A 27,673-nucleotide genomic window follows, 5' to 3' on the forward strand; every position below is an offset into this window, starting at 1 on the left:
ATAAGAGAACTCTAGCAAAGGTAATGTATCTTACTTTTTATTCAAGTAAGCAGTATTTTACTTGTAATCAACGATATATCCATTACAGCACTGTTACACTCACTGACAAGGTAGATTGGCATTTTTCTTCCTCATCTCTATGGGGGAAAAGGAACCCTTTTCAGAAGAGCTGCTGTAGAGCTCTTATTTTGAAAGCAGAAACCGGTAGTGATAGTGTTTAATCTTTTTGACTTGACATCTCCCGTGCCCGGACAGCTTCTCCACCGCAGCTGAGAGCTCTCCAGGAGGGAGAGGAGAGCGTCAGACAACGGAGACAGGCCAGCCCCCTCGGTTTGACCGGGAGCACGGATCCATGTGCAACATCACCCGGACACATTTCACCAGCATCCACGTGTGTGTGTGTGTGTGTGTGAGGATGCACTGTGCAGCGCTTGGTTTGCGTTTTGCTTTTTTTCTCGTGCAGACGGGGGGATAGTTGGATGCGTTAAAGTTCGTATCTATGCAGCGCTATGGATGCGTGCGTGCGTATGTGTGCGGGGCTGCGCGCTGCGGAACCACAGGATGTGTGAGTGTGCTCGGCTGGCTCTTCCTCTGGCATCTGTTGGCTTTGTGGTGAGAAGATGCGGTGCTGCGCCCAGCTGATCAGATGATTTAACAAAGACTCTCAGGGTGAGTGACGGCGCATAAATAGGCTACGACTGGGATATAAAAGTGAAAGGTGCCATGCTGTGTCAGAGGCTCTTCAGCTGCTCTTACTGACGACAAGACCAGGCAGCTGCTACCGTCATGAGGTGCAGGACATTCCGTTGTTTTAGATGTCGAGTATAGTCCCCATCTTTTCTGGCCGAGTACGAGCCATTTTGATTGTGGCTGACACCTGCTGGTGTGTGATTTTGTGAGTTCTATTGTGTGAAAACAAAATATTGATTAAAAATGATTTAATTGAAATGTGTTGTTTCCAGGTACAAAGCTTCTCTGGAGGTAGGACCTGTTTTGTAGGCCTGTTCCTGCCACCCAGCAGCCATGGACCCCTTCCCAGAGTACTCTCAATTCCTGATCCGGATCCTGGAGGAGCTGGACACCAAGCACAACACCATGTCCTACCAGGACCTGTGTAAGTCCCTGTGCGCCCGCTTTGACCTGGTGCACCTGGCCAAGCTCCGCAACCTGCTCTTCTACACGGCCTGTCTGGATCCTGCGTTCCCAGCCACACTCTTCAAGGACAAGATGCGCTGCTCTGTAGAGGACCCGCAATCCAAGAAGCTCATGGTGGCTGCAGATATCGTCACCATGTTCAACTTGATCCAAATGAATGGAGGCATAGCAAAGGACAATCTCCCTGTAGTGCACAGGCCCAAGTTCCACAAGAACAAGTCGGTAGAGGTGTGCAGCTCTGACAATGATGCGTATAAGTATCAGGACTGTGACAGAGGGGCTGGTTACCAGCACATGGATCCCCCCAGGGATGGACACCACCACCACCACCACCACCATCATCACCATAGTTCCCCTCAGCCGCACCCTGTGGATCATACTGCCTCTCCCTGCCCTAAGCGATCGGAGTGCAATAACTGCCAGCCGTTTATTCCCACCTCAGACCCCAACTTCCTTCTTGGGGTCAGCAAGGACCTGAAATGTAGAGCAGCCTCTCTGGACAAACTTCACCATTTGCCCCAGTATCCCAGCAGCAGTCCGCCCTCTCCACCATGCGAAATGCAGAGGACCTACTTTCCCATGGATATCGACAGCGAGTCCACCACCGACCAGGAGTCTTTGCAGCACATTCACCATCCAGAGCCTGTCACTGTTCACTCCTGCATCCAGAAGAGGAATATCTTTAAACAGGACTTCCACAACTTCATGACCTTCTCACCAAAGGTTTGATTTTGTAGGATCTTGTTGAAAGACCTCAGAGAGAGAGAGAGAGAGAGGGCTATAGAGTCCTCATATAAAGTATACAAGTCAGTTTTTCATATCTTCAGTTTGTCTTTTAGTGTATTCAAATGACAAATAAAGTAAAGACATGTATTCTCATATGCAGCTAAACATAATTTTTCAAATGACATGAATTAACATTTCTGCTTAGTATGTGACTTAACTCAATAAACATTGATTAGTTTGAACTGACTAACTGACAGCACTGTTAGCACTGTTTGTTCCACCTGGAACTAATTCATAGAAATATCTTGAGTGCAGTGTTGTAGTATGAACTGGTTTTATATGTAATTAATCTCGGCTATAAAATCATCTGTTACTAAAAACATTAATGTTAACAATACAAGACCTTCAGTTGAGAGATACTGTAAGACGTTTTGATGAACCGTTTTCAGATATATACACTGATATACAATTTAGGTGAAGCAGTGGACTGGAGCTGTGATTTGTGTAGTGTTTGGAGACTCGCAGGGTTCACACAAGATGCGAAAGCGCCGCGCAGCGCCAAGAAAAGCTGTGCGCCTCCTTTCCGCCCCCATGTTATTCAATTGTACTGTTCACATCGGCTGCGATGCGCAGCGCAGTGCAGAGGGCGCAGCGCCATTCTCCCTCGTGCAGCCGCCTGGCTGTTCACACCGGACCCGCATTTCTCTGCGCCGGTCAGCCCGCAAATCTGCTTTCTCCGCTGGTTGTTGTATGCTCCATTCAATGTAGGGGTTCGGGGGTAAATGCTGTTGGTCTTCATAGCCCCCCCTATCTTTCTCTCTCTGTCTGTCTGCTTGTGTGCTTGTAGTGGATGGGCAGATGGGGAAATTGAAACTCCAGGAGAACAGCAGGGAATCCAAAGTATGGGATGCATATTTGATCATTTATATCATATATAATAGGTCATTTACATCGTTTAAAATCATTTTTCAGTGTGAAACCTATGGTTTCGGCGTCAGGTCTATTTTTTCCGCTCGCCGCGAGCGTATCGCGCCAGAAAACACACTGAAAAATTATTTTAAACGATATAAATGACATATTATATATGATATAAATGATCAAATATGCATCCCATACTTCGGATTTCCCTGCTGTTGTCCCGGAGTTTCAATTTCCCAGATTTTTCCCCTCACATTATTAAATGTCCCCATCTGCCCATCCACTACAAGCACACAAGCAGACAGAGGGGTGGGGGGGCTATGAAGACCATCATCATTTACCCCCGAACCCCTACATTGAATGGGTTACATACAACAACAAGCGGAGAAAGCAGAATCGTGGGCTGACCGGCGCGGCTCTGGAGCTGCATGCTGCTGTTCAGCCCCCCTTCAGTGGCTCCCTGTACAACACTGCTGGCGGTCACTGAACACGTTCATATTTTTCGTGAACAGTGAACTGAACGAATCAGTTTTCATTTAATGAACGTGAATCTAAATGACGTTCACTCCAGCGAGAGTAAACGTCACTCACGTTCACGTTAATTTTTTAAATCATCATCGTATCAGGCCATCATGTGAAATACCAGGAGCGAGAGAAAATGTGTGTGTGTGTGTGTGTGTGTGTGTGCGCGTGTGTGCTCCCAGACAGCGCACACGCTTGTACCAAGCTGGAGTTTCTGTGTCCTCCTCCACTCTGCTCTCACTTTATCTAATAAACACTCATCACTAGTTATCAGGACCGGATCAGTACATGAAGTAAGTTAGTGTTTGTTTGATTCCAGAGTTTATGAGGCTGCATTTAAACATCATGAAAAATGACTGATCCACATTTTGTGCTCAGTACAAAAAGAGTCCTGACGCGCACAGTCAGGACTCAGTGTTAAAATGAGCGGAGCAACACAAATTTTTATTTGGTGGAAGAGGGGGCAAAATGGCTCTTTTGATAGTAAAGGTTGCCGACCCCTGCTCTAGTTGATTTAAACGAGTAGTGTCACAGTAAGTATTCCAAAAAAACTTTCAGCAAGATTAACTGAAAGTTTTTAATGATGAATGCTCAATGGCACAGTTCTACATTTCTATTGTCATAGTTGTTCAGTGTGGAGCTGATTTTTTTCTACTTCATATGCATAATTGTAGTTGTATGTGTTGTCTAGGTTAATTTATAACAATGCATCAGTTTATCACTTTGTAAGTAAAATCTTGATTTTAAAATCCACCAGCACAGACAGCTATGAGATTAATGAAGTACTGTAGGAAGGAGTGTATACTAACATAAAATGGAAGCTCCAGAGTACTACTACCTTAAAAATATACATAAGTTCTTATAAATACATGTACCTAGTTACTTTTCACTGCTGCAGGGAAAACAATATGAAATAGAGATATGCTGAACGGACTGAAAACAAGGAAGTGACAACATGTAGCATGTTGGTCATTGTACAATTCCTCTTTGATTCGTAACCAACACCTTCCCCTAACCTGCACTTTATCCTATTTACGCTATATTTTTTTCTTCATTGACAGTTTTGACAGTCTATCAGTCATTTCTTTCTTTTTCTGTTCATTTAATTAACCCATCCATTTATTATTTTAAAAAAAAACTGGAGGGCTTCATAGTTTTGTTAAAATCTGTAATTCTAAATCTTGGTCATTCTGTAGGTAATTTGTTGTATTAACCCTGTGTGGATTCCTGTTGTAGGTCATCACCACTGAGAGCAAACAGGGCAGTAAGGCTGCTGATGGCTACCACAGGAGGGAGCTGCACAAGCCTGCCACTTTCTTCAACCACAGCTTTGAACTGCCTTACAGCAACCCCTATTTCGAGCCCACACTCAACTCCCCTCTCCAGGACCGACAGAGGGTGAAGCACGAGAGCCTGGACGACCTACAGGCGTCCACGTACTTTGGTCCGACCACAAACTCTGAGTTCGTCAGCAGCAGGAAGCACAGTAACAAAGCAGGAAAGCAGCCGGCGTGGCCAGTGAAGAGCCTTAGTCTCAATACAGAAGAGGGGCCTCCAGACTTTGAGAGGTCGTTTCTGAACAGCAAACCACTCAAAGACAACCACCATCGCACTATCAGCATCATCGGCTCAGACAATGAGCAACATTTTCAGACCCTGAAGGTAAATGTGGTATCTTCCCCTTCTGCTTTTGCAAATAAAATAAATGGAATAAAAAACAAAGATGTAACACTGATAGCAAGCGGGCCAGTGGGTATGGACAAAAGAGAGGCAACCAAAAGATTTAGGAACAAAAATATGAATAGTCCATCCTTTCAGGGAGGGGACAGCTCCTCTAGTATTGGGACTCAAACTGAGCAAGCTGAGCAGAAGAAGGTGAAGGAACACCCAGTTAAATACAGCGACAGAGAGAGACGAGCCTTCAAACACTCTGATGAGGACTCCGAGATCGTTAGTGACGACATAAGTGACATTTTTCGTTTTCTGGATGACATGAGTGTTTGTGACTCTCTGGGAGTTGTACAGTCTTCATGCTACAACAGCACTGGGTCTCTTTCTCAGGTAACACTGAAGTCGGAAGGTGACAGCTCCCCTGAGCGCAACACGGTCAAACTAGCCAAGTCCAAGCTGGATCGCCTCTTCAATTCACTGGAAAACACAGACGATGAACTTAAGTCGAGTGTGTGCAAATTGGTGATGAGGATTGGTGAGATTGAGAAGAAGCTGGAGTCTCTGTCGGGGGTCCGCAGTGAGATCTCCCAGGTCCTCTCCAAGCTCAACAAGCTGGACGAGAAGATCCAGGAGCCCGAGGCTAATGGAAGGCACAGGGAGACGGTGTCTGCATCTGGGTGTAATGCCATCCCTGACAAGTCTCACCCATGCACACAACAACATCTCGACGCCACTCTCTCACCTCGCACTTTCCAGTGCCACACCACCGGCCACAATATCAAAGTGGACAATGGCCCCCTGGGGGAGTGGTGCTGCTCGGATGGGAGTAACAGTGGCAGCCTCAGGGTGAAAGCTCTGAAGAAGAGTATGCTCACCAGGAGGTCATCCCGCTCACTCAATGAGGAGAACAGTGCCACTGAGTCAAAGGTTGCCAGCATCACTAACTCTCCACGGGACTGGAGGACAGTGTCCTATTCCTGCCACCCTGGAGACGAGAGCAAGGACAAAGATAGAGATGGCAAGGACAGACACCGGAAAGCCAAAGAGGTACAGACACTTTTTTTTAAATCCACAAAAATCAAGATAACCGTTTTATGTTTGTACTCAAGAGAAAGTTTTAATTTTAAAAATGTCACTTTTAAGTGCTTTTTAATGTGTATTTGAGTCTGGTGGTGGTGGATACCTATGCAGAAACACCTAAATATCTCACACCGGTATAGTTTGTTTAAGGGTTGCCTTGGTCTGAAAATATGGGATGCAGTGAGCTTTTTAGATTAAGCACACATCTTTACATTGACCCCAGCCTCAGAGGCGAAAAGACTTACAATAAGTCGATTTAGTTTCAGGAATAGGTCAGGAATAATTTGTTGGTTTGTACAAACCCCTTTTTGGTTGACTGCTTGAGACAGTACAAAGCAGGCTTTATTGTAACTCAAAGAGGGATCAGTGACACCTATCTCTGGCAAAGTTTCATAATGATAGGAACGATTTGCACACAACATAAAACATCTCTAACTCAGTGTTTTGATCTGTTGCTTCATTTTAGAACAGGGTGAAGTGCTCTTTGCACTGCTGTTGCTCTCTTTCTCTCTCTATCTCTCACACACACACACAAACAGACTGACCCACTTGTTATAGTCAGACTGGTTATTGGAAGCACTGGGAGAAATCTTGTCCACATCGTTGGCCTGCTAAAACTTCCATAACATTTTTACCAACTTCAGACCGCAGACAGACCTCATCTTAACAATTAACAAAAGGATGAGAAGCGGCACCAGATGCGATTCTAGTTTTAGAGTGACGCTTTTGTCATTTTCTCATCCAGTGCCAGCGCTTGCATCCATCTGAGCACCCAAGGGCATATTGGTCTTAAAATGAGGTGTGCTCATGAGCATTATTGGTGGATCGCTTTCTTGAAACAGTGGAAGGTGAATAACCAACAAAAACCTTGTCTGAGGTCAGTGGTGCAGTATTTTACTGTTATTTTAAGGCTCATTATCAAGACAGAAATATGCACCTGCAGATGGGTGCAAAGCACCTGTACACTCTTTTGTTACACATACAGATGTATTATATTCCTGTTTGTGCACAGCTTCCATGTCAAAAAAATATATTGATTGAGTAAAAAATCTAAATGAGTGAGATTAGATTTAGTCTGTACCCTCCCTCTCTCCACGTCTCCTGCACAGGGGTGAGCACTTTAACAATAAACACCAGCACTGATCACAAGTTATTAGGACACGAACAGGACACATGTTTAAACCTGCTACACAACACTAGACGTGAAGCACACAGACAGGACATCAGGATTAAAGTAACCAGAACGATCCAGAATCATGATCCGACACAATCGATTAATGACTAAATACATGTGGTTATCAGTTCCTGTGCTAAGAGGAACAGAGACATCAGACACACAAACACACACTCTTGCAGAAAGAAGTTCTTCCCGCAGATTATGATGCAACCCGGTGATTTAACTTCATCGTTGCAGAAGAAGCGACATATTGATGAATCCCAGATTCCTGCGCCCAACGTTCGTAGGCATGGTTTAAGCACAGATCTGTGCATACGCACTGTTTGTGAATGAGGCCCAATGTGCTCATTTACTAATATGTGCCCAGAAATGTTCTTACTCTCCGCAGAAAATAAGTGCATGCGCAAAATCGCCGCCAGATTAATGACACGTGCGCACCAGCCGATTTTGTTGTCACCACCATGTGTATGTTTGTGAATCAGAATCATTCTAAATTGACAGGCGCGTATCCGCTCTCTGCAATTGGCATACCGCCACGCCTCTATTTCTCCATAGAAGGACTTCCGTTTTTCATGAAGAGAGCGGTGTGCTGAACAGTTAAAGTTATGAGAGACGGCCCAAAAGGTAAAATACACAAGAAAAAAACCAGCAGAAATTGAAGGTGTCGGAGGTGGAAGACACAAAATACACACTTTTCTGTACCGTGTCCTCCGGAGTGACGATGTTTAAAAAAAAAAAAATCCTGGACGTCTGGAGCGGGAAGAGCCACTGGACAGTAGCAACATTAAGAAGTGACCGCGAAGCCCCCGTATCCAGCAGTAGTGGAAGGCATACCCCATCTAGTTCCAGTGTGCACCACTTAAATGATCCAGAGGTGGAGCTCACTGAATGAATGGTCATTGGTGCTGGCGGGCCAGGTGGATGTGGCAAAAATGGTTCTGTTTGCCGCAGGACAGGTCGGGGCTCAGGTGGGGAGCGAAGAAGAGCCGCAATTACCACAGGTCTGGCGCGCTGCTGCACCCTGGCGTCCGGCAAAGTTAACCTTTGGGATGTCCATGGGTGGACTCATGACAAGGAGACCCCGTGGGTGGCCCCACAAGCTGTGTCAGTAGCATGGGCTGAGATAGAGAGAGGTTGGAGGGGGCTAGCTGCGATGCTAAACCAGCTGCAGATTCAAGCTGGAATGCTATTTCCACAGCCTTTGTCAGGGTTATATCGTCAGTGGACATCAGCAGTTTCTCCCCGAGTTTCGGGTTGTTAGTGTGTTCAGTTAACTGGTCCCTTGTCAGTTCATCCTCCAGTGCCCCAAATTTACAGAGGCTGGCCAAGCCCCTCAGATCGGCTACGTAATGGTGGAATGACTCACCCACCTGTTGCCGGTGCTGGCGGAAAACGATCCTCCGGAGCATAATGTTCTGTGAGGCAGCAAAATGTCCAGACAGCCGTGTGACACATTCGGCGTATGTAGTAGCAGGTCAGAGAGTCCGAAAAATCCGCTGTCCCTCGCTGCCCAGGTTGTGGATAAGCATATTTTACAGTGCAGTAGTTGGGAAATTAAAAAAGTCACCCCTGGACTCTGTTGTTGCTTGTTCAGAGTGACCCTGACTGTGAAATCATTTTCTGTATGGTATTGAAAAATTACAGTTTTTTTCATAAAAAAACATGCAACATTGAAGAAAATGTATTGAAATGTATTGATTTTAAAACTGTACGGTAAAATTTGCTGACATTTCATATGATGAATATCAGGGTTACACTGGACGAGAGTTAAACCTTCATCAAACCCATTTTGGGGAGACATTTGATTTTTTTCTGTTTAAAGAATCGATCCCCAGTTACTTCAATTGTACTGCAACACTGTTTACCCCTGAAACTCCAAAAGCGTTTTGTTTTCAAACGCTTCACCCACCACTCCATTTGCATAGTGGTGAGTAGATAATGAGTGAATTTTCCTTTTGGGGTGAACTATCCCTTTAACAATAAGCTGACAAGATGAATGGTTCTCAAGATATGCAAGCCAAAGACAGAAAGAGATTTCTGGAATTAGATATATTGTGTAAGGGCTAATAATACGTTTTTCTCAGCTGTCTGTCAGTAGCTGGAGGTAGATATTAGCCAGGTGGGGTCGCGATCTCAGTAGTGAAAAGTGCTGAAATTTTCATTAAGGTTTATGACATCTGTAGTTTCTCTATGGAAAATAAGCATTACCTGCACGTCATGAATGATCATGAGTGATATTGAAGAATTTTCTCTTGGTGTCCCAGAGGACATCAGACTCTCCAGTCGGATATGACTGAGCCACAAAAGCACTTATTTTTTCTCAGAAATATTTTTATAAAGTTTTCACATTTCACCTGTTTAACACATATAACCCATATCCCTTCCAAACTTCAAAGCCAAGTGCCATCACATTCTTGGAGTGGTATAGTAAGGTTCTGAACCTAACAAACAGATATATACATTAGAGAGAGAAGAAAAAAATAGAAAAGTCATTGAATTCGAGAACAATTCATTCAAACAAAGTATAATACTAGCAGAGGTCAACTGAAGGACAGATAATAAACAAAACAAAACCCAAGACAAACAGACTTTAAAGTAAGAAAAATAAATAATTATTAACAATAGTAATACTTTTATAATAATACCAAAGGAACATGACAAGGGAGTGCATTGTTAGCTTGACTTAAGGTTCTGAAAGTATTTCAGGAACGGTCTCCACACCCATTGGAACTTATTATCGGAGCTACAAACTGAGTAGCGTTTCTTTTCAAGTTGAAGACATGCCATGATGTCACTCACCCAGTGAGCATGAGTGGGTGGGCCAGCGTCCCTCCACCTAAGAAGTATTGCCCGCCTGGCCAGCAGGGACGCAAAGGACAATGTGCAAGCCTTGGTTGGAGTCAGACGTGTGTCGACCTCTCCGTGGTACAGAAAAGTGTGACCAGAGGGTTAGGGTCCACATTGAGCTCAAGGATAAGGGACAGAGTTTGAAAAATCTCCCTTCAATATTTTCCTAGACTAGGACAAGTCCAGAACAAGGGAGCCTCACCTGTTTTACATCTTTCACAGTAGTGGTTCACATCAGGGTAGAAACAAGACAATTTGGCTTTGGACATGTGGGCCCTGTGCACCACCTTAAACTGTAGTAGACAGGGGAGACTTCCGGTGTCATGGCGGAGTGAGGATGTCTTCTGGAAATTCTCCTCACCTATTTCATATTTTATTTGTTAAAAACACGTATTTCGTTTAAAGTCGCGTCACATTCCTTTACTTAAACCTCCTACTCCATTAATCGTTTCTGTTTGACCGGTAAATATGTCAAACAAAGCCGGTAGAGGTAAACAAGCTGGCAAGAATGATCAGGCCATGCTGCCCGAAGCCGGTGCTAGCAAACAAACGTCGGGCAGTGCTAGCTTGGAGCTAACGCACGGGGCACTGAAAGAACTGCGAGATGGCATCAAAGAGGATGTGGCTGCGGTGAGGGACGAGATATTATCAGAGCTACGTTAATCTGTTTCGACCCTCCAAACGACTTGCACGTTGAAAAAATTGCAGGCATCGAAACCTCTCTGACGGATGTGGATCAGAGAGTTACTGTGCTTGAAACTTCCCACGCCGCACTGCAAGCTGAAAACTCCAAGCTACACGCTAAACTGGAAACTCTGGAAAATTTCTCGAGGAGGATTAATATAAGGGTGACTGGTCTGGAAAAGAAAATTGAACGAAACCACCCCTCTGCCTTTATAGAAAAGTTCCTGACCGAGGTGTTTGGAGAGGACAGTTTCACTCGCCCACCTGTGGTGGACCGTGCCCATCGCACTCTGAGACCGCCACAGCCGACAGGTCCCTAGCGGGCTATGGTGGTGCGCAGGCATTACTACCAGACGAAGGAGCAGATTCTGCGGATGTCGTGGGAGAAAGGGCAGCTGAAATACAGAGGAGCAAAGATCAGCTTTTACCCCGATCTCAGCGCGGACCTACTACCTAGAAGAACCGCGTTCCTCCCAGTCAAGAAACAGCTTCGGGAGGCGGGAGTGAAGTACTCTCTGCTACACCCAGCAAGGCTCCGGTTCTTTTTCAACGGAAAGAAGTACGAGTTTGAAACCCCAACGGAGGCGGCTGCTTTTGTCAAGGCCAAGATTCTACTAGCGGTGACATCAGAAAACGACGGAGAGTGATGGTATGTAGGCTCACTACAGCCAGTACAAGACTGTGACAATGTAACCCAATCTATAGCGTGAGGGCATACTCCGTGAGACAAATGTAGGCTAACGTTACATCAAAATGCACAGTTGTCTACGTTAATGCTACTTCAGAATTTCTACTGCCCTGTGTTCTATATTTCTATTTTTCCTTATTTTTATTTTTTTTTAATGGGCCAATTTGGGAATAGTAGCCTGCCCTAATTATATTGGAATATTAACGCTCAATGGCCTGTTTGTAGAAGGTGGGATGTTTGATGGCAAAATGTGTCAGGCAGAATATAGCCACGTGACAAATACCAGACAGATATGTTATCAAAGGAGGTAAACAACATAATAATTGACTTTTTAAACGTTTTTCGCTATCCTCTGTTAGATGAGGAGAGTTAGGTGCAAGCGTTGTTTAGCTAAGATGCACCTCTTTGCACTTGTTTTCTGGGGTTTTAATGCACTTAGTTTGGGTAAGTGCTGGGGGAGGGGGGGAAGCATCCTTTTTATTTTGCTGTCTTTTTGTAATGTACACGTTGCATCTTTTAGTTTTTTTGAATGTCTTACTCTTATCATCTATGGCCATCCTTTTTTATTATGACACTCCATTTGTACTACATAGCGCAATGTTCTGTCTTCCTGCCCTATATATGCTAGTACAGCACAACTCTCTAAAGTATGAGTACAGTTAGGAATAGTGGTAGAAAAGTGAAGTTCATCTCTTGGAATGTGAAATCGCTGAATCACCCTGTGAAGAGGAACAAGGTACTGGCACATTTAGGTCAACTTGGGGTAGGGGTAGCCTTCCTCCAAGAGACACACTTACAAAGGGCAGATGTTTCAGGTATTCAGAGGAGTTGGGTGGGGAAAGTCTTTCATTCCAAGTTCAACGCTAGGGCCAGGGGCGCAGCTATTCTTATACACAAAAGTGTTACCTTTGATAGTGATCAGGTAATTGCAGACACGAATGGCCGGTTCGTCATAGTCCCCGGTCAGCTTTTCAATAAACCTGTCATCCTCGCCAGTGTATACGCTCCAAACTGGGACGACAGCGCTTTTATTAACTCTTTTTTCTCTACTGTCCCTGGGATCAATACCCACCACTTGATTGTTGGGGTGACTTTAATTGTGTTTTCTGCCCCAGTCTTGATCGGTCTTCTACCAGACATGCACCACTGTCTAAAATGGCCACAGCTATTAGTACCTTTATTGAGCAGTATGGAATGGTTGACCCCTGGCGTTTACACTTCCCTACAGGAAAGGCTTTTTCTTTCTTTTCACCAGTTCACCATACATTTTCCAGGATTGATTATTTTATTCTAGATGCCCGGCTTATACCCTCTTCTAGCCCTCACCATAGTATAGTTATATCTGACCACGCCTCCCTATCCTTTGAACTAGATTTCCCTGATCATCCTGCCCCATATAAACAGTGGCGCCTGAACCCTCTTCTACTCTCTGACAGCGCTTTTGTAAAATTCATCCAAACCCACATACAAATTTTTATTGAGACCAATGCATATTGTGAGGCGAAATTATTGGCTTTGCCTCAAATACCAAAAAGGCGAGGATGGCCAAATTGAAAGAGCTTTCTGTCAAAATTTCACAGCTGGACAATCAGTATGCCTCGACTCCTACTCCAGAACTTTATCAAAAGCGGATTCACTTCCAGACTGAGTTTGATCTAGCCTCTACCTCAGCAGCAGAGCAGCTGTTATTAAAGTCCCGACATTCGTTTTATGAGTTTGGCGACAAAGCAGGCCGGCTTCTCGCTCACCAAGCCTGCCAAACTGCAGCCTCACGCCAGATAACTCAAATCAAGACCACAAGGAGATTAATGATGCTTTTGTAGCGTTTTATACAAACTTATACTCGTCTGAATATGATGATGAGGCTTCTGATTCAGAGTCGTTTTTTCGGAATTTGAATCTACCAACCCTTGAGGACTCTCAGAAAGATGCCCTCGATTCCCCCCTGATGCTGGAGGAGGTTTGTGATGCCATTAAATATATGCAATCTGGCAAATCCCCTGGACCAGACGGGTTCCCAGTGGAGTTCTTTAAGAAATTTGCAGAAGACCTATCCCCAATACTACTATCAATGTTTAATGAATCATTTTCAATTGGCCATCTCCCTGAAACCCTGAACCAAGCCTCCATCTGTCTTCTACCTAAAAAGGGCAAAGACCCCTTGTTGTGCGGGTCTCACAGACCGATTTCCCTTCTAAATGTGGACTGTAAAATTCTCGCTAAGTCCCTTGCTCTGCGGCTTGAAAATACTCTTCCCAAGCTGGTGCTACCTGACCAAACCGGATTTATTCGAAGCAGACATTCCTATTCTAATATCCGTAGGCTGTTCGATATTATTTATACTACCACCAGTTCGGATGATCCTGAGCTTGTAATATCCTTAGATGCAGAGAAGGCGTTCGACCGGGTGGAGTGGGAATATTTATTTATGACCATGAGGAAATTTGGCTTTGGTGATGATTTTATCTCCTGGGTTAAATTGTTGTACGCCTCTCCCTTAGCCTCTGTCCATACTGATGACTCTCACTCAAAATATTTCCCACTACATAGAGGCACGAGACAGGGCTGTCCTATGAGTCCCCTGCTTTTTGCTCTGGCGATTGAATCACTTGCGGCTTCTATTCGTCAATGCCAGGCAATTGAAGGGATAACTCGAGGGGACACAACACACAAGCTCTCGCTTTATGCCGATGATTTACTTTTGTACATTGCTAACCCAGTATATTCTTTGCCGCACGTCCTGTCTACCTTGGAACGATTTGGAAAGTTTTCAGGTTACAAACTGAATTTAGAAAAAAGTGAACTTTATCCCATAAACAAAGCAGCTCTCGACATCCCGGCCACAGCCTTCCCATTCAAGAGTGTCTTCCCATTTTAAATACCTTGGGGTGGTGGTGCCGCGGTCTTTTCACAAGTTATATAAACTAAACTTCACACCGTTATTGGATCGATGCAGGCAGGACATAAACCGCTGGCACACGTTACCCTTATCATTAGCTGGCTGGATTAACCTAATCAAGATGAATGTTCTTCCTAGGTTTCTGTATTTGTATCAATGTATTCCGATATTCATTACTAAAAAACATTTTTTTACACACAAATACTATTTGCATTTATATGGGATGGCAAGGCCCCCCGTATTCGCAGAACTTTTTTACAAAGGCCGAAAAAGTTAGGAGGAATGTCAATGCCTAATTTTCTTCACTATTACTGGGCCTGCAATGTTCAAAAGGTCATAATGTGGGCTAATAGTGGTGCAGATGTGGAAGCTCCCGCTTGGGTTAAATTGGAATCTTTTAAATTGCAACTCCATTCACTGGTCACAGCTCCTTTACCTCTTAACTCTGGTTCTTTCAAAAACCCTGTAGTTACCAATACTTTGAAGATCTGGGTACAATTTCGGAAGCATTTTGGCTTGTAGAGCGCATCAATACAGGCTCCTATTCTTGCAAATCATCTTTTCACCCCTTCCAAGTCAGATCTGGCCTTTCGGGCCTGGCATGGTAATGGGATTAGACTTGTTAAGGATCTATATGTTAACAAGGTGTTTGCTTCATTTTATCAATTGTCAGGGAAGTATGCGTTGCCCCGTTCCCATTTTTTTTCGATACCTACAGATTAGGCACTTTGTACAAAGGGGTTACCATCCTTTCCCTGCGCAAACCCCAAGCACGCCCTTAGATAGTCTCCTAGGATTTAATGCTGGTCTCAAGGGCCCCATCTCCTGAATTTATGGGGAAATTGATGCGATAAACCCACAGTCTCTGAATAACTTAAGGACACTTTGGGAACAAGACCTAGGCCTGTCATTTGCTGATGGTCAGTGGGCTTCAATTCTTGGCCGGGTTCATTCCTCCTCCCCCTGTGCGAGGCACGGTCTAATACAGTTTAAGATAGTTCATCGTCTCCATTTCACCAAGGAGAAATTAGCAAGAATATACCCTAATACTGATCCTACATGTGACCGATGTAAGCTAGCCACTGCAACCTGGCTACACATGTTTTGGCTGTGCTCGAGCCTCCAAACATATTGGGAGAAAATCTTTGGATCGCTTAGTGACATCTATGGCATGACGATTGAACCTCAACCTGTAATTGCACTCTTTGGGGTGATGCCCGAAGGCACAGTATGGCCGGTTGGCATGCATGTTGTGATCGCCTTTACCACTCTGTTAGCTCGGCGCCTTATCCTCCTTAACTGGAAGAGGCCAGTGCCACCATCTCATACAAGATGGCTTAAAGAGATCATGTTCTATTTGAAGCTTAAAAAGGTTAAATATACACTGAGGGGAGTTACAGATACGTTTGAAAGGGTAGCACAGTGCTGATTTACTTAGTTTTATAAGGAGTGTACATTACATGTTTATTTATTCATTGTTTTTGTTTTTTGTGTTATTTACTCAATATTGTATACAGACGTTTATTTAAATATTTGATGGTGTGTCTGTCAAAGGGATGCTGGGTTGGGGTAGGGGGAGGGCACATGGGAAGGGAGTTATGTAGGATGTATTTCAAATGTTGACTCTGTGAATTATCCATGTATTCCAATAAACAGAAGTTGAAAAAAAACAAAAAACTGTAGTAGACAGTGGCGGGCACAGAGGGCTGTTGAATTATATTACATATTAAAAAGATAGGTATTGAATTTATTTTTGAAAATACCAAGAGAGCTACTCTTTCCGATGTCAATAGGCAGTGTGTTCCACCGTTTAGGTTCATTAAAAATGGAAACGGAAAAGGCCTCAGGAGTACGTAAGGAACAGTTAAAAGAAAAAGCTGTGGAGGATCTTAATGATCTGGCTGATACATAAAATAAAAGAACATCTCTGTAGGAAACAGCCAGGTTATTGTAGCTTTATAGACAAGTTAAACATTTAAAATCGATTCTTAAAGGTAGCCAGTGCAGCATCTTAAGCAATGGGTAAATGTGAGCGATTTCTTTGTTTTTAGGCATTTTGCCGCCTGAAAGTCCAAACAAAGGTTCATGTCTTTGTTACAAGACCACCTTGTTAACAAAAAGTCGTAAACAGTCGAGGTAACTTTAATCAATTAAAGTTATTATTTAAAATAAATATTTTTAATATTAATATTCAATATTTTATTTTGATAACCAAATTTATTGAATGCCGAAAGGCACACCATTTTATGGTATCACGTTTAATGCATTATTGCACAAAAACGGCGTAATTTACACCATGTTTTCAGCCTAAATATCTGCTCGTATCCTCCTGCCTGGAGCGTACATACCACAAGCTTGCGCCTCTATGCTCTCGAACAAGGGGCCCAAGTGACAACATCAGTGATAATCAGCAGTATCTGCTATGTAGCTATGCAGCAATGCTACCGGAAGTAGCGATGCTAGCAGAACCAGCGATGCTGCCACACGAATGTGAACGCTGCTCAAGACAAAGGATAACAGCAGACATTTAGGCTAAATACATGGTGTAAATGACACCGATTGATTCGAATTTGGATTTCTTACTGACACTTGAATGACACAATAATGGCAGTTTTTGGCCATTTCACTGTTACACTGTTGCTATCCTGGATGGTTTTCATTTTCATTTTTATTTTCTAGTGTTGTATGGAATTTTGCATATTCTTAAAGACAGGATGTCATCATGGCTCTGTTGTGGCAGGAACGTTTGAGAGTGTAGTGGAAATTTATCTCGAGATGTGAAATAATGAGTTTCTCAGACCAGAGTTGTCTTTGAGTTTTAATTATTAGCTCTGCAGAGGGTTACACAGTCAGCAACAAGGCTTCAGAGTGCAACCACGAGTAGTCAAAGAGGAAGGTTTTTATACAATGTGATAAACAGGAAATTAGACAGAAAGCAGACAGGAAACGTCTGCTGTCTGGCATCACTTGCTACAGAAAGAGGAATCAACCCTAGCACCCAGTTGCACAGATAAAGGTCAACAGGAGGTGAAATTACCAAGTAAGGGCATGAACTTTGAGGTTGCATCTGCTAAGTGCACAGAAAACAGTCAAAACAGTAGTAAGACATTCAGTGAGACATGGATCAGTGGAATTTTCCATTACACGAGTTTACATATTTTTTAAAAATCCTAATTTACACAGTGTTTACGTGAAACATACATAGCTTATCCCTGGATACGCAACATAAATAAGCAATAGTGATGAGTTTGAAATGGTAATATAGAGAAATTAAACAAACATTTTGGACATCGTCTGAAATCATAAAAAAGGTTACAAGACATTTCCTCCTCCTCTGGTTACCCTAAGGCTGGTGGAGCCCATTTTGACGGCCAAGGCTGCCTATACCCCACAAATGACCAAATGATAGTTGTAGAAATGTCTGTCATGGCCTGGACATCCGGAAACAACCAAGGTTCTGAGACAAGTTGTCTTTGTAAGTTTTACAACAAAGCTTTCTCGAGAAAGGATCACTCCTTCTGCAAAAACATGTTTAGACAGTAGGTGTACATGCGATATGCATTAAGTTCATATCGAGCTGTACCCTAGATGGAAATGTCAGCTGTAGAACTAAACAGAGTGGTTATTAAGGGAATTTCCATTGCAGTTATTAGACAGATAAGGTTGAATTTTGTGAAAATGATCAATGAGGAGCAGAGGAGGGTTTTGGGTATTAAGTGAGGACTGTTCATGAGTCAGGAATGGCCTGCTTTGGTAAACTACTGTATGTGATACTGCAGTCTCTCTAAAGACTCCACTGCACAGCCATCTAATTAACAAAGGCTGATGGCTGAGAGAGAAAACTGAGAGTCACTTTAGACAAATGATACACATCAAACACACTCTCATGTCACATTCATTGACTGTGGAGATGGATGTTTCTCACTGTGGTCTGTATTGATGGCAGCTGCTTGAAAGAATTATGGGATTAATACAATCAATACTGAGTCTTTAGGAATGCTTTACTCTTCATTTTGTGTTTGTTGCTCAGACAGGGGAATTAAAATTCATGAGAGGGAGAGCACTATTAGACCAAACTACTCCCTGGAAATTGATTTAATCTGTGTTGGATAAGTAATGGTCTTGATATTCCAGTGTGTAAGATCGTTAAAGGCTTGTCTTTGCAGTAAACTGTTCAATGAGATTTCATACTGTAAAAGAACAAATTAAATTGAGTGATATACAGTACTCAAACACACCCTATACAACTGTTGTTTATGATATGGTATTTATCAGCACACGGACAGATTGATAGAGATGCACAAATTGTGAACATTGTCTTATGTGTGCAAGATCAGATTTTATATCAGATTTTTTTTATTTCACTGATTGAAATAATAAAGTTTGAAAGTCAAAATGTGTACAGGATTTTGCAATGTTGCCAAACCTTGGCTTTGATACTATAAGAGTCATTAACGCTTATTCTAGGATGGAACCATTTGACGTCAAAAATTGCTTCCCTTTTTTGTTTAGCTAATATCTCAGTCAGATTCAGATGAGGCCATGCACATACTTCTGGACTCTGAAGTAGCTATACAATGTGCTTGGTGTAGTTTTTCTACAACAACAAAAGTATTTGTTAGTACAAGTAATTGTTGCTTGTACATCCATTATGGATGGGGGATCAAAATGACATAAAACTATGGAAGTAAATCAGTCTCATCAGATTTTGACATTTTAAAGCCTTGGAATTTCTAGCACTAAATTTGTTTACGTTGAAATTATGCATTCGTATGTTTTGCCATTGAATTTCAGTCTTCAAAATTTCAAAGTATAATATTCAACTGCTAAAATTCTGTTGCAAAAATTCAGATGAAACATCCGGGATACCAGGAAAATAAATCGATAGTCTCACATCGAACCACCAGATATTCTGTGTTTTTTACCTTAATAATGATATTGGTTGTTGTATTTTTATTGTGACATACATTTTTCATGCAATAGTAAAATAAAATCCCAATGCTGGAACAATTGTATTTAATTTCTTTGTTTATATGGCAGCATAGATTAGAAAAGCGCTATATAAATACAGACCATTAATGCTGTGGTTTAATACAGTATGGATTTCCAATACTGGATTTTGGAATTGACTGAGTATAATTCTTCGCTTGCATAGCCAAGACTAACTGCAAAGCAAAAAGGGTTTAGTTTGCATGATGTGCAACAGATTCCCCCCCCCCTTTTTTTCAGCTTTTTAGGTATGCATTTATTATCTTATAAAATAGTATATTATAGGTGTCAATGGTATTGGCCTTGCAAATTATTACTAGGTTAAAATGCAAAGAAAACAAATGCTGTGTCACAGCAATTTGTCATATTTTAATATGAAATATGTGTAGCAATGGCTGGGCTCTGACCTTCTCTTCCCACAAAGAAATATTAAGCTCAGCACAGCAGGGAAAGATCACGAAGACTTCCCCCAGTAGCAGCGAAGGTCATAACTTTCAAGTGAATAATGAACAACTGCATAGCAGTAAGCAGGGCTATGTATAGTATACTGCCATGATTAAAAGAGTGATTTTTGTTATGTTTTTGTTTTACATAAACTGTTTATTTTTACATTACTAAAGTTTAAAATATCCAATCAATATAATTCGTATAGCTTTAAAAGCATACATTATTGTACAAATAGGGTTTTAAGTCTTGGTATTACCTTGGGCTGCACCTATCGATAATTTTTTTATCGGTTAATCTGACAATAATTTTTACTATAAAATTGGTTAATCTAACAAATAATTTTTTGATTAATCTAACAATTATTATTTATATTTAAATATATTTAATCAAATTTATCAATAATAAATTTCCGCAAAAAAATTCTGAAACGTCATAATGCGTAATGATTCAGTGCCATTCACTGCTGCTCTCAAATCTGCTGTAATCTGCTCAAATCTCACAGTAGGATTTTACTTTCTTAACAAAGCATTATCATCAGGTGTCTAATGATATTAATGACTTAAGAACAAACACTCTTCTATGTAATATGTCAAGCGTTGTGAAATTTAAAAACCCTCTTAATGCACAGGTATAAGCCCTGTTTGATGTACAATAAGTACCTCTTAAAATAAAGCCTAAATTAAAACAAGGTACCCAACTGAAACTCATTAGGTTATAAAAAGACAGGTGGAAACTTCCCTGATGAACTTTGTGTCTCTCTCCATTTCCAGGCAGAGCGAGAGCGTCAATATGAGCTTCCCCAGGCCCACCTGACCCCCAAAGCCCACCCGGCCCTGATCGAACAGGTTTTCTCTCCGCACCCCTTCACCCCCTCCATCAAGGCCCATGTGAAAGGCAGTCACCTCTACACTGACCTGAGGCTCACCAGCCTGTCAGATGCCAAGCGCGGGCAGCCATCCTGGACCATCGAGGAGTATAAACGCAACTCAGGAGAGAAAGGGAAGCAGTTCACAGCCCTGGACGTGCAGGTACTGGACTTACAGCAGAATCACAAAAGGGCTGTAAGGGGATAAACTAAGCATAGCTGCTCTGTAAGGTAAATACCTTACTTTAACCACCAGTCACAGGTGACTGGTGTTTAAAGTAAAGTGTCAAAAGGAAGGTAACAATGTCTACAAAATGTGTTCATCTTGGATGATCAAGCAGAAAGTCATGCAGTTAAGGGTGTACTGAGTTCACAGTTGCTGAGGCCAGTTGTAGGACATCACATGAGGAACAATGATTGCTTTGAATTATTGGTCAGAATTATTAATCTGTGATTCAATTATTATTATGTAAGTGTTTCATTTTTTTGATTGTATTTTTTCAAGGGTTTTCTGAAAGTCTAGACGTTTTCTCACAAACTGAGGTATTAGGTTATGGGCGGCGCCAGGTCACTGCATGGTGAGGCTAAACGTCAGCAGGTGGGGGGTGGGTGTTTTAAATAACTTACAGAAAGATTTTGATTACCTTCCAACCCCCACCCACCCCATTCTCTCTCTCTCTCTACACATACACACACTGAAGGGTTCAGGTCCTCTGATGCTCTGGCTGTCAATAATCATTTATAATGCATTAGGCCAGGCTAGTGACAGGGGGGGGGGGGATTTGTGGGTCTGGTCTGGTTTGGGTGGTAGATTTTTTGTGGGTTGGGTGAGTGGGGGTCCTAAAAAATTTGACTTACAATCAGTAATTCACGAAAAGCTTAGGCATAATTCCCATGATCACTTTTGGGAAGCTCAAGCTCCTATAGCCTCTGATTAGTGCTGTCTATTGTACAGTTGTCTTTTATTGAAACTGCTCCATATTTTATTTACCACTGTATCACCCATGCATGTTCTCACACACACCATCAACCCCATTCTAATATTGATTGTCATGTGTGACCTACAGGACTACTGGGGCTCTCCCATTACATGTATAAGTGTGTGATTTACGTGCGAGGGCAAGGGCCTTGTTTAACTTCAACAGAGGCCCAGAGTTCTGTTATTGATGGTCACTATACGACTGTCAGAGTCACAGGAGATTTAGAAATCAATTCCTCTCCCTGACAAGCCTCTGGCTGTAACTGAGATGAACCAAAGCCCAATGACTTCAAATTCCCTTACAGGCTCCCTTAATTGCTTCAAAATAGCTTCCGCTTAATGTTTCTAATGACAAAATACTTTGGTCGATTTTTTTTCTTTGCTTCTCTTGAAAGATATCTTTTTTGTGTGGCCTGGGTCTCTGTATTTAATAATTTGGAGTGCTCAGCAAAATGCATCCCCATTTTGAACCCAAATTAACAACAAATGTCAGCACTTAAAAAAACTATTCTTATAGTGTAGCATTTCTGTGTCTGACTTGCACTTCAACAACCAGACTTTTTTTTTAATAAAAGGGTGCATGTCATCACATAATGACATGCACCCTTCTCACAGAACTGTTAGTCCACAAGGAAGAAGGGAACCTTACCTTGAAAAGGGAGGATTCAGCACCAGCTCAGTGAAACCAAGAGACATGGAAATCAATTGCATCAGTACAACAACCACCTCAAGCAGCAATCCTACCATTTGCTGTTTTCCTGACCTTGACATTTGCTTTGTCTGTCTGTGTGGTAACTTAGTGCTCAATACGGTTTGCTTGGTGCGCAGATGCAAAGAGAGGCCCTAACAGGTGAAAGGCTCATTCAAATCAGGTAGGGCTAATTATTTAGTTGGTGTTTCAAAAGAAATCCAGTTTTAGGCTTTGCAGAATTTGGCAAAACAAATCTGTCTCTGGCTCAAGGTCACTCCACTGCCAGTCTGCTTATTTTTCCAGAGCAAGAAACGTTTTTTTAGAGCTAAAGTGCTGCAATAATGCATTTGTGCTTCAAATGTAAACATTATTCACTTCAACACTCAGTCAACTGACACATTACAATTGACACTCAAAATGTTTAATATGTTATCCTCAGGGATAACAGGTCGGGCGTGCGACCGGGAGGAGGAAATGTGATCGGAACTGATGTTGCGACAGAACTAATGTTTTGACTACGGAATCTTTTGTAGTAATAAATGACACAAAAAGTACATAAATTAACTTCATTGTTATATTTGTAGCAACGTGATTGCACTATTTTTTGAAAAATCACACTGTCTGATATAGCAAAGTAGTGACAAATGTCACAAAAAGTTGTTTGAAAAAAGTTTTTTATTTGCACATCAGAAATTACTGAAAGAAATGTGAATATAATGTAATTTCAATACACAAGGTAAACTTGGCCCATTTTCTCATGATTTGGTTATGGTTGGGGCACGGGAGGGGCATGAAAAATATTTTTCCTCTAAGGTGGGGATACGGAAAAGAAACCGATTCTATTTGTATCACAAAGCCTTTTCTGGCAAAGCCGTGCTGTATGTAGTGCAATTCAGTGAACACCTGAAATGGTCTGAATTAGATACCGGATTACTCCCGATGATCGCTGGAGGCTAACGTCTTCTGCAAGGCTGTGTGAAACATTTGTGCTGGAAGTGTTGAGTTTTATTGTTGTGGCAACAATTAGAAAAAAAAAACTCAAATGGAATTGTTGGGAAGTAATGTTTAAATCAAAACTATAGCAGCTTTAAAGATAAGATGAGCAGTGTGCTGTCGACAGAAAAAACAGGTCAAACATATGCAAAAAATAGGGAGGCTTCCTTACAAACTATAAACCATACTTATAAAACACAAAGAATAAAGAGAAAGAAAAGCTTGTCTCTGAAGCCTTGTCTACTGCTTATATTTTTTTGATATTGTCCAATCGATTTTTTTTAAATATCTCTGTCCACATGATCTTCATTTTACTAAATATCTCTGCCCAGACAAGAACATAAAAAGGACTTCAAAGGCTCAAACAATCATACCATACCAGAGAAGAATGCTGTGGGCAAAGAAATATTTGGGCCAGGCAGATGCTTGTGAATTTTGTTTTTACACGTACACATGGATATACACCATAGTTTATGAAAATCTGCACTGTGGAATCTTTGTAAAAATCTCTGTTTTAGTTATTAAAATACCATTTGCATGTGGGTGAGAGGCTCAAACGCAGCAGAAAAAGTTAGTGTTGCAAAATATTTGCATTAGTGTAGACATGGAGTCATAAAATACTGTTTTAAATACAGGTTTGTTCTTCCAGTCGTGTCTTTATAGTAAATAAAGGTCATATATGTGCTGAGATGCAAGGCACTGCTCATGGATTGTACAAGCAATGACAAGCAAGATGCACATTTAAATCACTGTGCCGCTGTAGAATTTACAGTATATAGGCTTCACATTTCTGAATGTCTATATATTGACAATATCGACATCAATTTGGCTATATTAAAATGCTCTTATGCCCAAATTTCTTCTTAACTCAGTGTAAATGTTTTTGAACAGTTTTCCCACACAGTAAACAGTTCCCTGTAGAACCTTGCCTGTGTCTTGACCCTGTAACACTATCATGGAAATCAGGGCACATTTTTGTGTATTCTAACTGCGTTTCTTTGTCTGTGCCTCTGTTTCATCAGACGCAGGAGTCCCTAAACCCAAACAACGTGGAGTACTGGATGGAGGACATCTACACACCAGGCTATGACTCACTGCTCAAGAGAAAAGAGGCAGCGTTCAGGAGGGCTAAGGTGTGTAAGATCAGCGCACTGATCGCTGCCGCTACCTGCACCGTGATCCTGGTGATCGTTGTTCCAATTTGCACCATGAAATCATGAGAGCGCTGAGATGGAGGACACACTTTTACTGATTTCCTGGTCTGTTTGTGGACTAGGTAATTGTGCAGCAGATTTACCAACAACATGAACATGTTGGGAATTGTCTACTTTATGTTTTCTTGCTTTTCCTACAGCATTTAGTTCTGGTGGTATTTTTTGCCAATATAAAAATGGTTAGGGCAGATATTTTACCATAGAATGAATTCAGCAAGTGCATAATATATTAATATATATGTTGTAGTCTATTGTATTGTCATACTGTGTGGACAGTTGGAAGCTCATTGATTTAATTGTCTTTCTTAAACGACTGCAGCAGCAGTTGATCCCAGAATAAAAAAGAATTTGTTGATGTAGCCAACATATATCTTTATTTTTCTTATATTTACTGTACAGTGTATTTTGATCAAAGTTATTTTTTATGAATTATCTAGTTGAATGTAAGAATTTATCTGTCAATCACAGCAAGCATTTTAAGTAACACAATATGTTCAACACATTTTTCTAAATAGAAATATATATAAGTGCTTTAGTTGAAGTAGAGATAGACTTCTACATAGAATGCAGACACAGTATGACTACACAGCCAAACTGAATGTATTGATTGTAAGCCTACTTACATTGAAAGGCATGCACTAAGGAGTTACTTAAATGTTGCTGCCTTTTGTCTTTCTTTTTCTGAATTATAAAAGCCAACAGCACTTACACACATACATGCTCCTCTTCCCAAAACATTTGATTTATTCTTTTTGTACATCACTATTTATCAGGCCAGCTCTCCATGCCACGCAAGACACTAAACAGAAAAAACATCCCTCTCCGAGCGGGTTTGTCCATCCATTCATTGCTGCAATCTCCTTAAATGCCTTAAAATGCAAACACTATCGAAGCTCTAACAAACCCATCTGTTACCCAGCGCATTCCTATACCTGGATACCCATAGTTTAGCCTCAATAGAAATCCAAAGCTGGTAAACTTATTTATAATGTAGTACATGTTAGGTTAAAAAATAAGGCTGGTGTTCTACATTTTCCTAATTGTCATCAAATTCCAATGATGTGTTACCGTATATTACTGCATCTTTTAATACACTACTGTTACTTAAACATAAATAAGCAGTGCATTTGATGGTGACTATTTTCAGTGGTGTACTAATTCAGATTTCATAATCTAGTTAGTATTTCTGGCAGCAAGACTGTGTGTGGTATTTAGTCATTAAAAAAAGAGTTAACAGTTCAAGTTAATGAAAAAAGATGTCCCTTGGGACCAGAGTGTGTGGCTCACTGATGAGTTTTAAATTAGTTTTTGAAAAAAAGAAGTTTTTCTAATCTAAACAAGCATTCACAAGCGTTTTACATTAGGGTCACTTTTACCCATCACTTTTCACTTTTCAACCCAATTTTAATTGATCACACCATAATCTCAAGGCACATTTCAAAGAGAGGTTGAGCCCTTACAATATTTATAGTAGACTGGAGGAGCCAGATATAAAGGGCAACGGATGACGATGTACAACTCAATCTACCTCATGAGCCACAGCCGCCCCCAGAGGGACATATCATACTTTAAACAGACACACAATACTTGTTAGTAGGATCACTTTATCATTGGTTTGTGCTTGCACTTGGGATTGGTTGACAATAATAAAGATACAGCATGACACTAGCCTTATCCTTTAACCTCCATGTGAATGAAAACCAATACTTTATCTTCCTTAGAGCCCAGTAAACATTATTTTGACCTCTGCACACCTCCACCGTACAATGTGCATTAACTCAACACAACAGCCCTGCAATAACTTCCACCTTTATGAATCTTGACCAGAGAAGATTGTATCTCTGCAGTCGTTTTGTTCTAATGCTGCCGTGGTATTGGACTCAATTATGTTGAGAATTGTTCTAATATTATTCTTCCCCGTGTATATAAATTACACAAAATATTGAATGTGCATTTCAGTGTAATCCTTTGAACTTGATCTTTATAAACAGAACACATATATGTACACAGCCACACAGCCATAACATGGTAAATCCATGTACCAGCAAGATATGTATGATCTGATTCCAGACACCTGAGTCATCGTCTGTATCTCAGATTCTTTCAGTGATTCATGAGGGTCTGGTGCCGTGATTTGTCAGACAAACAATCAGAGCTACATAGCTGGGTTTAGTAATGGGAAGGTCATCCTCCTGCATTGCTATCTACCAAACTGAATGTCAGAAGAAAACAAAAATAAAAATGAGGTAGATGGCTAAACAGGTTGTTGTAAATTGTCAGAAACAAATTACTTATAAATTATGTTGGATATATTGTCACTAACTTTTGAATGGTTAAAGCAGAACTCAAAACAACCAGTTGTCTCTCTTTTCTGACACATTTTGCGTATTTATTGGTTGTAAATGTTATGTGTTTTATAATTTTTTTTTATTATACAATTAATATCAATCAGATCACAAAATGTCCTTCAGGAGGGCTTTAGGATGGTCTATGATCTGATTTGGCAATAAGTTTTTGGCTCTTTTTTGTAATTTGAAAACTGGGTTTTTATGCATTTCTCTGTATTTCTACACAGTTCGTGTGGCAAGGAACAATACTTTGTTGTAATGTAACTGATTTTAATTTATATATATGTATATTATAGTATAATGTATAACAACAACTAAAAACTAAGTTTCTCTTTGAATTTCTGTACATTATTTTCTTATTCTATCTGTGATAACTACATGTATGCATGAATCAATGAACAATGCACTCCAGTACACCACCTGCAGAGTGACCATCCAGTGACAGGATACAACCAGGCTGCTGATAAAACTAGAATTCATCATGAGGCAGTTAGTAGTTTTCATTTCCCCGACCTGAGTTAGACAGATTAGAAACTCCCGTAGTCTGAACGCTGCAGTATTGAGGTTCTGCAGGTGACGTCACAACCTCTCATAGCTGCCATACTGACGGGCAGATATCGTGTTACTCTCAGTACTGTTAGCACGTACAGTAAATGCATCAATACTTACAACTGAGGGGAGATCTTTATAATATATCCACTGTTTTTTGTAAAAAGAAGAAAAAATACAACCCCAAACACAATTTCCATGTCATTATCATTTATTTAAAACCTCAGGAGA

General features: G+C 41.3%; 1 protein-coding gene across 1 annotated transcript; it reads left to right on the forward strand.

Annotated features, from left to right (window-relative positions):
• Nucleotides 1-243: 243 nt before the first annotated feature.
• Nucleotides 244-27,231, forward strand: minar1 (membrane integral NOTCH2 associated receptor 1). The gene is made up of 5 exons (XM_035157698.2): nt 244-669; nt 963-1,878; nt 4,558-6,039; nt 20,574-20,831; nt 24,354-27,231. The coding sequence occupies exons 2-5, from the start codon at nt 1,024-1,026 to the stop codon at nt 24,549-24,551; spliced, it is 2,793 nt and encodes a 930-aa protein (XP_035013589.1). The 5' UTR covers nt 244-669; nt 963-1,023; the 3' UTR covers nt 24,552-27,231.
• The last annotated feature ends 442 nt before the right edge of the window (nt 27,232-27,673 follow it).

This window comes from Hippoglossus stenolepis, chromosome 1 (assembly GCF_022539355.2).
Source record: "Hippoglossus stenolepis isolate QCI-W04-F060 chromosome 1, HSTE1.2, whole genome shotgun sequence".
Classification (NCBI taxonomy): domain Eukaryota; kingdom Metazoa; phylum Chordata; class Actinopteri; order Pleuronectiformes; family Pleuronectidae; genus Hippoglossus; species Hippoglossus stenolepis.